This window comes from Stegodyphus dumicola, chromosome 1 (genome assembly GCF_044657685.1).
Source record: "Stegodyphus dumicola isolate Sdum_Otavi_A_Nest chromosome 1, ASM4465768v1".
NCBI lineage: Eukaryota > Metazoa > Arthropoda > Arachnida > Araneae > Eresidae > Stegodyphus > Stegodyphus dumicola.
Genome location: NC_140768.1, coordinates 17,476,406 through 17,491,143, shown reverse-complemented (window position 1 = coordinate 17,491,143; position 14,738 = coordinate 17,476,406). Strand labels below are relative to the sequence as shown.

Genomic DNA, 14,738 nt, shown 5'->3' with positions numbered 1-14,738 from the left:
TAGATCCTTTGGGAGCTCCAGAATCAGAAATTCTTTTTAACATAATCGAAAGTTCAAGTTTACTTTTATAGTATTGCTCTTACAGTCTGCAAAAAATAATAAGCCGGATCCAATTTGAAAATTAAGGAACAACGCAATCATCAATATTAACTGAAATAGATAATTAGATAATTTTAGCTTATACCGTCCGTTATACATAAAATGCGCACGCGAAAACGTATTCTGCACTTGCGCACACGCATATGCGCAGACGTAAAAGGTCTTACGCGCACGCGTAAACGCCTATGCGCATGTGTCAACGCGGCGCATGCGCAGAAAGTTTTTAGATTTGAGGTCCGGATTATGGGTGTCCGAATTAACGACGTTTGACTGTAATACCGATTTTAAAAAGAGCTGTCTTTGCTATTCAAACTAAGAAATATTTAGTTATAGTAATTGTGTGTTAACAGTTGTTCCATCGGTGATTCTGCAAATTTAAATAATATGTATATTCTCTAGAATTTTATCTTTTATCAATTTTCTTACTTATTTCTGAAAAGTATGCAGTGCATTCATAAATGTATTAGCCTTATTATTCTCTGTTTGAAAGAAATACACTGGTGGGCAAAAATTAAGGACGAGACGGTTTTTTCAATATAACTTTGTACAAAAGCTTTCCAAATCAACACATTTAATACCGTAAGATCCCCAATACGTAAGGACATGAGTAATGTAAGCAACACGTACTAAAAGAGAAATCAGAGGGATAAAAAGAAGCTTTATTGAAAAAGTAGCATGGAGCGCAATGCGACTGAAGGCCCAAACATCCCTGTGATGGGTGTCCAGCAAGAAACATCCGGTCTTTAATAGGGGATATGATCTCCCCTGACTGCTAGGCAGGTTTCACAGCGTCTGCCCATGCTGAGAATGAGGGTGTCAATGAGTTGTTGAGGCATTGCTGCCCATTTGTCTTGCAGCGCCAATCGAAGCTCCGGAATCGTTACAGGTGGTAAGGTACGAGCTGCCAAGCCTCTGTCTAGAAAATCCCATACATGCTCAATGGGATTGAGATCCGGAGATTGTGCCAGCCAATCCATACGTTCAATATCCTCACTCTCTAAGAGCTGTTCGGCAGCTACTGTGTGATGACATGGTGCATTGTTGTCCATGAAAAGGAACTGCGGACCCATAGCGCCTCTAAAAAGATGCACATATGGAAGAAGAATCTCGTTACAATAACGGGTCCCGTTGACTGAACCTGCGTCGAAGATGTGAGGGTCTGTACGACTACCAAGCATGATGCCTCCCCAAACGAAAACACCGCCACCTCCATACCTGTCCTTTTCAATGATGTTCAAGGGATGATTGCGCTTCCCCGCTCTCTCCAGATAAGTATGCGATGAGAATCGCTACTCAGACTGAATCTGCTCTCATCTGTAACTGTACTCGTCTCCATTCATTGTCTTTCCAATTCCGGTGTTCCCGGCACCACAGAGAACGCCTTCTCCGATGGGCAGGTGTTAGAGGTACACACCGTGCAGGGCGTCTTGCAAACAGACCACCACCGTGCAGTCTTCTGGCCACGGTAAAACGCGATATTGGTCGTCCAGTCGCCTGTGTCGTGTGTCTAGCGATTTCTCCCGCTGTCTGCCGCCTGTTTCTTCTGGCCTGTAAGGCAATATACAGGTCATCTGCGGGTGTGGTTCCTCGTGGACGACCACTACTAAACCCCGGGATAGCTGTTCCTGTAGTTTGAAATTGTCTCCAAAGTCGTGAAACGATGCTGTGAGCAATTCCGAACTCTTCAGCCACACTTGTCACACTGCGGCCTTCCTCCAACTTCCCAATGATTCGACCTCGTGTAAAAGCATCCAGATGTCGTCTAACAGATTGATTATTCGCCATTTCTCGCTGAGGCAGCAACTTGGCGTGATTTTAACTGCTATACGGCGTGCAATCTCTTTGCCAGAAATACTGATCTTACATCGACAACATACTTTATACTACTCAGACACTCCCCCATTACGTCTACCTGCATATCTGCGCATGTGCTACCGTACATCATTTTACTTAATCTCCTGATTGGTCTTTCTGTCCGCTCTGCCTCTTCATTCAGCTGATATGCTAATTTTTCGACTTCATCCTTAATTTTTGCACACCAGTGTATTTAAGTCCAAAGTCGTACACTTCTTCTGTAAAGACAGATTCTTTTCTTTACAAAGAACAATATGCTACTGCTCAAATCAATATACTTTGGAAATGTTCCTTTTAAATTTGTGATTTAAATAAACAACCGCTGCATTGTTTCCCTAATTGATTTGAATGAGTAATTATTTGGTGGTTTTTCACGTGAATGATAGAAAAGTGTAACTGTTATAATTATTAATTTTTTCTGTAGAAATTATTGGATAAACAGGAAAAATTTGAAGAAGCACAGAATGAAGTCATAAAAATTCAGAAGGAGAAGGAAATAACACAGGTACTTGTTTATTTATAAACATTTTTAGCATTATACTGTGTCGCTCTGCATTTTTATTATAAAGATAAAGAGAATACTCCTTTTATTATAGTATTTTCACATTTTTAAGGGAAAAGTATATGTAATTGTTAGAATTTAAAAATTTGGTAAGAGTGATATTATACTGTTTCATAGTTTTGTAATTATAAGTTTTTTTTTTTTTTTTTTTTTTTTTTTTACGAAACGTTTGAGCTGATTTGTAGAATTCTAATAATTTGTGATTACTTAATCCACAAATACTTGCAGTTTGCGTCTACTTTTTTTAAAATGTAAACAATCTAAATTTCAGTTTTTAGGAAGTTCAGTATGATAAACTTAGTGACAGTTTTCTCTTCTTTAAATGTACAAATAAACTTTTTAATAAAATCTTATAGCAGTACTTTGACTGAAGAAGCATATTTATTCTATTCTAAAATTATTTAACAATTTTTGCACACAAGTGAGTGCACTTGCTTTATAGTAAACACAGGTCATAAATATCTCTGAATTTTTCATTGTAGATTATTTTCTACTTCTGGAAGCACATTCTGTAACATTAATTTTTGAGTTTATTTGTTGTATGTGCAAATTTTATTTGTTTTCGACATTTTGGAACACTGAATTTTAATTTAAGTGCATCTCATAGCTGGTTGTTTATATTCTGCATTAAGAGCAAACTTATTTATATCACTTTCAAATAGGGTACAATTATTAAAAATTAAAGTAAGATAATGTGGGTTCTTCTGTCATCAGAAACAGAAATATAAAAGAAAAGTGGATTTAAAATGTTGATAAATCCAAAATTTCAGTTTTAAAACTTTTTTTTAGCTTATAGTAGTGTTAATAATTCAACTGCATGTAAATGGAATGTTATGGCAATTTAGTGTAGAAATTAAATTCACGTAAAATCTTCTGTAGTGATATTTTTATACATGGTGTATGCATTCATATATTTACTTTTTCTTTTTCTTTAGAGCATAAAAATTATTTTAAATTCTTTTATGGACACAACTCTCGATGCCAAAATATGGAAATTGTTGAAATTGTATTGTATTTTTGTAGAATTAAAATTGAGAAAGTAAAAACTTTTAACCATGCAAATATATTGACCATTATTTTAGCAAACAGTAAATAATAATATTAAAAAAGAATTGAAAGAAAGGAAAGGAAAGTAAGACAGCTAACATATCTTTTAAATATGCAATAGGCTAAGTTAGCAGCAGACAGAGAAATGTAAAAAATGAGTTTAAAGTTAAAATTGTTGCTTTTCAGGAATAAAGATATCAACTGGTAAAAATGATTGTTTTTATAAATTCATGTAAATGATTGATTTTACTTGTTTTGCGTTTTATATTATAGTTAATTTGTGTGTATTTCTTTCATATTGTTTCTGTAAATAATTTGTATTTGTAGAGCTATTATGTCATGTCCTTTGAAGCAGAAAACATGAAAAATAAGCTATGCCTTCTCTGTGTTTGAACCACAAATCTTATAACTACCTGTACAACATGAGAGTAAGGGTGGGGAAAAGTAATAATTCCTCATAGTCTTCTCCTCTTAGGCGTAATCTGCCCATCCCTTTTCAATCCCACTTTTGTTTCATTATAGTTATGCATTTGATGAAAGAAAAGTAAACAGCATCATGTTCTCATCATTCATCAACAGCATCATGTTCTCATCAGTCATCAGCAGCATCATGTTCTCATCAATTTAAAACAATTTTTATGCTCTTATGAAAGAAAAAGTAAACATATGAATGAGTACACCATGTATAAAAAAATCACTACAGAAGATTTTACATGAATTTAATTTCTACACTAAATTGCCATAACATTCCATATATATGCAGTTGGCGTGACCAAGCAAGAGTAGATATCTAAAATGAAAATGGTGCAGAATGATTTAGTTATAGTTTAGTTTTTTCCTCATTGTTTAATAATAAGTTTTGGTTCCCAAAATTTAAGTCACTATTGAAGCTTGAAGCATTTTGTAAGTATCTGCATCATGAGCATTATGCAAAAATCATACATTAATTCTGAAATGATGCCGTTCAAAGGGATTTGTTATAAGCAGTTACTAGTTTTAGAATGGATACAGGAAACAACTAAATCATAATGGAAAGTTAAGGAACTATTGCATATCAAACTTATTACTTTATCTTACCTAATTTTTATCATACATATGTAATAGGATTTATGATCACAATTCTTGACATGGCAAAAGAAATAACTTTTCTAGTACTAAGTGTGGTGGAATGAGAAATGTGAACACAGAAACACAGTAAATATGAATAGCGTAGAGAATAAAAATCATTTTAATCAAGGATATTCACAAGAAGTAATGTTTGATTTTATAAGAATTTTCAAATAAAGATCACCAACATGCATCACAATGATTGCAAAGTGATTGGTGTACACTTTGGAAGATGTTTAGCATGTCATATGGGACATGCAGACTGCAGCAGAGACATTAATTCTGACCAAAAATTCTTGAGAAGAATCAGTTTGCATTTCATAAATGAGATGCATCATCTTGTTTGCATGTATTGCAGTTGCTGATTGTTTATTTGAAGAATTCTTGTAAATATCAGGCATTATTTCTTGTAAGTATCCATCATTAAAATTATGTTTTATTGAGGTTTGGTTGGTATGTTGCAGCACTAATGCCATCTTCGAGGCAAAGCTAGAATTAATGATTATACTTTACTCTTTTCATATTAGTATTAGAATCACTCTTTTCATATTAGTATTAGAAACAGTTATTAATTCAAATAGTGATTAATTTATAATAAAAGTTCTTATATAAATTTTTCCTGCATAAATTTGTTTTCTGTGAACTTAATTTATTTCATGTCTCTCCAAGAAAAGATTTATATGCGTAGATATAACAGACCTATTATAATAGATAAGTGATTGTGCTAGATCAAAATTGTGTAATTTTATTATCTTTCTTTCTACTGCATGTAAAGATTTAATGATTTTAAGATTCCTTATAAGTATGTCAAATTTGAACCATAGGTTATAATCACTTTAATCACTTTTTTATGTTTATTATTTAATGACAGCATTTTTTGTTCTTTTTTTCCCTTTTTGTAGCCTTAGAAAATTTATGTATGCTTGTTATCATTTGACAAATGCAACCATATAGTCTTCTGTTCTTTTAACTGTTAATTTTCATTTTTCTAAAGCTTTGAAATTTTTTTTTCTTGTCATTTTAGGCTGAACATTTTAAACTTTCTGAGACCTTCAAATCACATGATATGCATCGACAGAACTTGGAAAAGGAAATCGAGTCAATAGAAAGCTCTTTAAAGCAGTTGAAATCTCAACAGCAAAGTGTGACTAAAGATGTTCGAGAACATGCGGTATGCTCTTAAAAATTGCTTTAAATTAATGATAATTGATAAATCATTTAATTTTAATGCTCTTTATCATAAAAAGAATAATAAGTTGATTTTTGTGTCTTTGGGGGGGATATAAATCGAAAAAAAGTTGTGAAAAATGTGAAAAAAAGTTGGACTACAGAATTTATATCCTTGATATAGATTAACACTTTATAAAATATAAACTACATCACTGCTCAATGAAATTGTAGTGTCAAGAAAAAGTTAGCGGATCATAAGAGTCAGATGTCAGTCATGCTAGTCAGATTACAAAAATATGGTGTTGGTGTATTTAATTACGGCAAAGCACACTAGGGCTATCTGCCTAAGGGGAGGGATGCCTTCGTGGAGGACTTTCTAAGGGAAACTGGCTCATATACACGTTACACATGGGGAAAACCACGAAAACACCCATGCAGCCAGCCCGTTCGTGGGATTCGAACCTCGGACCGAACTACCAGTGTTCAGCGACTTTACCGCTCGGCCGCTGGTGGGCATTACAAAAATATGTAAATGATTACAAATATAGCTGTGTATGCAAATAGTGCACACTTGAAATATTGGTGCAGTACCAGAATATCAGTCTCATGGCTATAAAAGAGAACCATGAAGACAAATCCCAAACAGTGCATTTGTGTTTCTATATATTTTCAGGATAATTAGTATTGCTTTGGCAGAATATAAAAACATGCTTTGGTGCAAAATGAAACCTAATGGAGCAATTAATAAACTTTAACCCTATATTGCATGATTTTTTTTTCCTTGGAAAAAATATATATGTACTTGAATATAATGAAAAAGCATGAAAAAATGTTAAAAAAAATTAATTCTTAAATTTTCACTGTTTTTTAATTGAATATTAACTTGTTGCCAAATGGCAACAGCATGCAGTTGAACATAATAAGCAAAAAAATTAAACTGTGCCAAATAGCTTCACCATGCATTCAACAGAGAAAAATTATTTTAAATGATAGTCTCTAAAACAGTTTTTCTCTTTATAAAAACACAGAGGACCTAAGCATTTGGTGCACTGTAGTAAATCCTTTGCAATTCATCATTTTACACTGTTTTTATTTGTACCATTGTTTTGACCAATGATCAGTTCTGTCAGATATAATATCTCTCTCTTTTTCTATCTTGGAGGCTCTTTTGAGCAAGTTTTTTTTGCTTATTTTCCAATTAATTCCTCTGTGGCTTACAGTATCCCTCTTTTTAGAGATTTGTTTCTCCATGTAAGCACAAAGTTTGTGTTAACTGCAATCTAAAACTGATAAGTTCAGTATTGAATGCCTCTAAAACTGAACTTTTATTTGTGCACTCTCTTATACAACAACCAAGAATTGATAATTGTCAAATCTTGTAGATGGTAGAACAATTGAAAACATCACTTTTTGCTTCCCATGATTATTTTTACAAAAAATTTTTCTAATCAAACTATCAAGTAAGTCCACACCTTCCATGTGCTTGTTGTAAGTTGTTATAATGTGAGGACAGTTTATTTTCACATGATGCTTTTGTTTCCTGTCAAAGTGCTGTACATTAGGATTAAATGTAGGATCTTCTTCACTATTATCAAAATCTTCAGCTAATAAAGTTTTAAAAAAGAAATTAATTACTTCCAATCCTATCACAAAGACTCATAATTAAAACTGCATGAACAAAGAAAAGAAACAATCTAAAGAAAGAATTATACACAGAGCACATACTTTCTGAACTACAGTGCTGAACTGAAATGTTCGTTTCATCCTTGCTGCGTATTGTTGCCAAATATATATTATCGCCTGATTATTTTTTAATGTTGACTTTTACATAAAATACCTGTTAAATGGAAAATAAATGTTAATTTTACGCAGACAATTTTTTTAGTGTTCATACAAAAACATTTAATTGTAAATAGCAAGCTTCAAAATTTGGTCATTCAAGTGATTTGAAAAGTCTATCCCATGGTTTCATTTACTGTTACATTACAGGTAACTGTTCCCATCTATTGAGAATAAAAGGTGATAATTGAATTAAAGATGTCCGAAACTTGCTCTTGATGCACAGTGTTGTCTTATGGTTACATTTTGCTGGTCATTAAGAAGACAAATCAACTGTGTAGCCATTTGGCAACATAATGCAGTAATTAAGTGCAGTGTAGGGTTAAAAGAGAAAGAATTTTTGGATCAAGAGAATGTGAATTCTTATGCTATGAAATTGAGGCTGAGTTGGGTGATATGCCAATAAACTAATACATTTATAGAAACATTGAGTAGAAAAGAGTTTGATGCATCAACAAGAGGATGTAGAATATCTAGAGCTAGTGTGTCAGAATGGGAAGGTGCACTTAGAATACACAGCATTAGCTGATCATGATGCTCCTTAATTAGGTTTATTACAATTATAGAGGACAACCAGCATATTAAGCAATATCTGCCAGTCTTTTAGTTGACGATTGTTGCAGCAATAGGCTATAACTCAGCATCCTTAACTTCAGCTTGTATTGAATCTTCACCACAGATACCAATGACATTGCAATGGCGTATAAATGCTGGAATGCTGAATAGGCTCAAATAATCTTTTCTGATGGCTATTGGTGCAGTCAGTGGAATCATGATCGGATCTTCATTCTGTTGCAATAAATATCATTTCTAATGTTGCAGTCTTGGTACATGTTGAAGTAGGCAGGACATCAGAATTTTGTCATTGGTCAGGTATAATCCTGTTGCAGAATCTCATGACATTCCCAGCATAAGAATCATGATTCAAGATGATATCACATTTCATTCACACTCTTGCTTTAGAAAAATCACTGGCAGTATAACCAGTAAGCAGTATATAAGCAAGATCCTGGACCCAAGAACATTCTTGAAATTGTCTCTCAATAGGATACTGTCACATATGTCACACTCAGCATCCAGTAATTCTTAGGTGACCAACATGTAGAAATTTTTCTTTTTCCTGTGCAATCATATGATTTATTTTTTATTGAGCATGTAGGAGATAGGACTGCTCAGAGGTTATTTCATAAATCAGCACCTTCAGCTGCCACTGATGCATTATGAATGTGTATTGAATCTTTATAGTAGCATTTTTTGGACAATTCTTTATCGATTTGGTCTGTATCATCTTCAGTCTGTTGTAATCGATAAAGGTAGTTGCATACAGTGCTGAATTAGAATACCCTACAGGTTGAAAAGACACAGTAATGTATAAGTTGTGTTCATAGATAAAGTAACTGTAGAAATTCGTGAGTGGTTTCAGCAGCTTTGGAATTTGAGGAAAGAACCTGCCTTTCTTATGCCAGAAAAACTGCTGGAGATAAATAATCATGACTTCAATTTCAGCACTCATGCTGAATTCTTTTGACATACAGATTTGTCCTTTTGACTTTTCTACCCTACATATTACTACTGACATAAATATCTCTGTTGTAACTTATGTTCTTTTCATTTTTACTGCACTTTCAGTTATAGAGTCCCCTTTAAATAAGGAACAGAATTTTATAAAACAACATTGACATTCTGAGTAAGAAGAATTTTGTAATAAAGATCACTTTTTATATGGCAAAAGTAGAAATTTCATGGAATAAAATTTATATTTATGTTTTAATTATTTAATGAAAAGTCTGCCAGTCTATGCACAGTAATTAAGACACTCTGTGTGCTGTAGGATAAATAAGGTACTTTGAAGACCTAATTTAAACACACAAATAAAGATTTCCCTCTTCTCCCACTTTTTAAAAAATTTAGCCAACTTTTTAAACAAAGATTATAGAAAATCCTATTTCTATATTATCAAAATATTTAATCCATTGTTGTGTGAGGAAATGTGTAAAGTGGATTATGGCAGTGCTGGATGTCTATGGTCTGTTGCTTTGGAGGAGGGATGGCTTCAGTACGAAAAAAATATATATAAAGAGAAAATAAGTAATAATAAATTTTAAACAATTATGCTATTTTTAATAACTATCTAATAATATAGAATACTTATAATATTTTTAGAAACTACAAATAAAGGTCATCAAATTAATTTATATAGTAATAAAATATGTTTCAGTATTACATACCTGTATATGAAGTGCATGAGCTTTGTATATGATAACTTTTGATATAAATCAGATTCTAAAATATTATATTCTATGTTACTTGTTACAAAATTTGAAATAAAACTTATTCAAACTCCAAATACTGTTAAAAAATTAACAAACTATATGAAATACCTTTTATAGAATTTGAAGACTTAAAGAGTATATCAGATTATAAAATTAAATAAATTACTGAAATAATTGCTATAAATATACTTCAGTGATACTGATCTTGAAGAACAATACAAAGTGATGTGGTTTTCTTTAATGATGAAAAGGCAAAATTTGGGAAGCTTGAGCCCTACATACCAGTTAATAAAAAATATCATCATTTTATCTTCTTTTTCTAATATGGAAATACTAGCAGCTGCGCAGCTAACCTTTGTCTGGCCTTTAAATGTACCGGAAAAATGCCTAACGTGAACACCAAATGTTAAATTAAAAAACTGTGCAGAGTTTTACTTTGCAGAGCAACTTCATAAAATAAATAAATAAATAAATAAAATTTAAAAAAATGTATTACATATAACAAAATTACATTGAAATAAGCAATATCCCTTAATACAAATATTAATTATCCTAATGAATAAATTAACCAACAAACATTGCAAAATCTTAAGAATTCAAATGGTGTAAAGGAAGTTAAAGAACTTTGTTTCCTAAAAAAATAATGCAACACTTTTTGTATAATTAAAATTATATATAATTACAAAATAATATAAAAAATATTCAATAAATCTCATATTTTCAAGAGAGTAAATGAGCTTTTACTGTAATTTTATATATATTTCCTTATATCAGAAACTCATTTATTGTACAGTTATTATTGTATTAATGTTTGTATTAGCTATTATTAATAAAATTTTGATATGACATTTATTTGGGTTTTCATTCAAATCAACTTCTGTAAATGAAGCCACAGTTTTAATTTACCCTGGCACTTACTAGAGACTTAATCCAGCACTGGATTATGAAATGTAATTTACCCTCATAATTAACTCATTAATTATATTTATACAGTCATTAGATTTTTTTTGCTGAAGGAAATGGGAAAAATGTGCAGAGCCCTCTCTAGGATTCGAACTCTGGACTTCATGCATCATGTGTGTTTCCAATTACACAAGGAAGGCATGCTTAAAAAAATACAATTTTTAATTCGATAGAAAATGATTTAACTGTTAGATGTATATGAATAATGAATGTCAAAATAAAGCAGTATTATTTATTAACTTTATGAAGTTTAAACTTGTCCTGATTAATAAATTCTATTACATAGTATATAAAAAAATAAATAAATAATAAAAAAAACTTTTTGTAGTTTTGTAGGTTATCTTAGATGGCTTATAGACTTGCTCTTTCTTTTTATTTATTTTATCTCCACAGTATTGAATTGTTCTAGATGATATGAATTGTTACAGGTATTGGATTGTCTCTAGGTGGGAAAATTTTGATAGATGCTTGGAAAAGCAAGTAAAGAAAGGGAACTCCAGATTCAGTGGCGTTAGTATAGGTTTCTGTCGCCTGGGGCAGATGCCAGATTTGTGCCGCCTACAAAAAATGATAGTATTATAAACATAAATTTTCTAGTGTGAGGAAATTATAGGGCTGCAAAGAGATATTTTTTCCTCCAAAATTTAAAATTCTTACAGACTGAAAAACAAAATCTAGTCGTGAAAATATGTTTTAAATTCTAATATTAATAAATTATTATTTAAAATGTTATTATTACTTAAAAATATTATTGTAACCAAAAATTATAATAAATATAATTAAAAACTATTAAATGTATATAATGATCTTAAACAATAGGGAATTATATAAAAAAATTTTCACTGAAGAAAATCATTTTTAGCAATGATATAAATGTGGGATTTTAAATCCACAGCTTAATATTTTTCCTCGTGCGCTGTTTAAATTTTAGCTGTTGACTGCACGAGTGAAATTGATAAAACTATCGCCACTTTGTTTTGATGAGAGGAGATGCAAGATGATATAGATGTGGTATTAAGAGATGTTAGATGTTATAGTTGTCATATTAATAGATATAAGATGCTATAGATATCGTGGTAATAGATAAACAATGTTATCGATTTTGTATTAATAGATGAACCATATTATAGATGTATTAATGTTTTATTAAATGTGTTTGAGCATGAATTGGAATTTCGAAACTAAAGAACCCACAAAATTGGTGTCAGAATTGGGATCAAATTACAAGCAAAAAATAGAGGAATATGAAGCAATATTGGATGAAAGAAGGAATATTTCTGTTAATAGTGAAATCGATGCATCAACTGCTCAAATTTTCAACGACTCTTCTTTTGCTGCTATTGATGAAGATCATGAGCTAAAACAAAATATTAGTAAGTCAACAGTTCAACTTCCATTTTCACAGTTTTCAAATATGTATATAAATTTTAATGATATTGAAAGCTTGATTTCTAAATTTGATGGTAATCCGTATAATTCGACTGAAAAATTTATTGAAAACTTTGAGGATATATCTAATTTGTTAAAACTAAATGAATTACAGAAACTAATATTCGCCAAAAGATCTTTAACTGCCAAAGCAAAATTATTTATTGAAAGTGAAACGAAAATTAATTCGTGGAATGCTGTTAAGGCTTTATTAGTAAATGAATATGGTGTTCAGTATAACTCTGCTCAATTACATGAATTATTAGCAAAACATAAAATGAAGGAAAAAGAATCTCTATATGATAATTTTTTGGTAATTAAAATCTATGTTCCAAAGGTAATATTGAAAATGCAGCTTTAATGCAATATGTTATTAATGGTATAAATGATTCTACATTTAATAAAGCTATTCTTTATGGTTGTAAAATGTTGGCAGAATTTCAGGAAAAACTAAAGATGTATGAAAAAATTAAATTAGACAATGATAAAAACAAATCCGGTAAGCCTAATTCTAAAACCAGAAGCGACCATTTTGAAAGTAAAATAAAAACGAATATTCGTTGCTATAACTGCGGAAATCTTGGTCATGCGGAGAATTTTTGCAAAAATAAGAGAAAGGGAAAAAAATGCTTTCGTTGTAATTTATTTGGACACGTAGCTGCAGAATGTACGAAAAATAAGACAAATGTAAACAATTTTAGCGAAGCGAATCATATATTTGTAAACAAGCAGTTGAATGATATGCATAAAACTGTATCGATAGATAATGTACAAGTAAAAGTTCTGATTGATACAGGAAGTGATATAAATATAGTATCGGAAAATATTTATAAAGTAATTGGCTCTCCTAATATTAATTCTTCTGACTTGATTCTAGTAGGCTTTGGTAAGAATAAAGTAAAACCTATTGGTTATTTTAAAGGTTCCATACGAATCGATGATTGTGAAATTAAATCAAATATTTATGTTGTGCCTCAGGGAACAATGGAAGAAAATGCTGTTATTGGCAATGAATTGTTTTCGCATATGGAAATTATTATAACCAAGAATGGCATATCTATGAAAGTAGCAAAAGATGAAAATTTATCGAATTTAATAAATAAATGTACATCAAGAAAATGAGTTAGATAATTATTCGAATATTAATAAAGCATGTAAGTCCAAAGTAAACCACTTAATTGAATGCTATATTCCTAATAAAACGAAAAACCCTATAGAAAAAACAGATGCTGCTTTAGATGAATTAAAGGAACAGGTGTCTCAGGAAAAGAAAAGTGATGTTGAACATGGACAAGGAAAATTTCAAAATGTAGAGGAAGAGAAGAACTCCATTCCTAAAGAAAGAAGAAAAAACCCACCTAAGAATGTTCAGCAGGTCAAAATGAGTAATGAAATAATTAATGAATCCAAAAAACAACTCACTTCAGGGCCAAAGAGAGAAAAAGAAAGAATTCGGAATCTGAGAAACTAGTTGAATATAATGCTGGTGAAACAGAAATATCAACAGTAAGAAAGAGTAAACAGCAAGAGAAACTTCCAGCTAAAGAACTGGATCCTGGTATATCTGAAAATCTTAAAGGAAGACAAGCCAAAGGAAAATCTACTAATATTGAAATGCGTAGTATTTCAAAAGATGACCAACCTATTTCTCTGAGACCCAGACGTTTACCAATTATAGGTAAAGAACAATTAAAATATATATAGGTAAAGAAAAATCTATTTTACAAATGGATTTGGATGCTCATAAACAACAAGTTAGATCTTTGGAAAGAAAACTTTCTGTATCAGAACAGACTGTAGAAATGTTACAGAAGCAACTATCAGAAGCAAAGAAGGAAGTAGAAGCTGCAAACTTTCAGATGAGAACCGAAGATAAAATCCTATCTGAGAAAGAAAAAGAAGTTCAACATGTTAAACTGAAAATGCAAGAAAAGCTACCTTTTGAAAAGGATCGCATGAGAAAAATTATGGAGAAGAGATTATTTTCCAAACAAGAAGAACTTGGAAAAGACGTGAAGAAACATATATTTAAAGTGCAAGAATGAAATAAGAAAGCATATAACACATATAAGCTTTGAAGACGTTCTCCAAAATGTTATGAAATTAAAGATTTAGTAGCAATCAAAAGAATGCAATTTAGATCAAACGTTAAGTTAAAATCAAAGTATTTAGGCCCGTATACGATTATCAAAGTAAAGAATAATGATTACTATGATATTGTAAAAGAAGGAGATCACAAAGGACCCACTAAAGCAAGTACATGCGCTGACTCAAGCAGAAGAAGATGCATAAAATAATACTGATTATGACATTTAAACCTGAAGTGATACAACTGATAACCGAACTGTGATTTTCACATCTAATAGTGACTTTTATTTCAGTTAATGTTATTTTTA

The 14,738-nt window shown here is 31.2% G+C and overlaps 1 protein-coding gene across 2 annotated transcripts in view; it reads left to right on the top strand.

The window, feature by feature from the left end:
• The window catches only part of LOC118181627 (structural maintenance of chromosomes protein 6-like), a 144,878-nt gene that overhangs the window by 56,932 nt on the left and 73,208 nt on the right, over positions 1-14,738 (top strand). For both annotated transcript variants that reach the window (XM_035350790.2, XM_035350789.2), the window contains 2 exons: positions 2,378-2,458; positions 5,694-5,840. In XM_035350790.2, the coding sequence (XP_035206681.2) occupies positions 2,378-2,458; positions 5,694-5,840 (228 nt within the window). The remainder of the gene's footprint in view (positions 1-2,377; positions 2,459-5,693; positions 5,841-14,738) is intronic.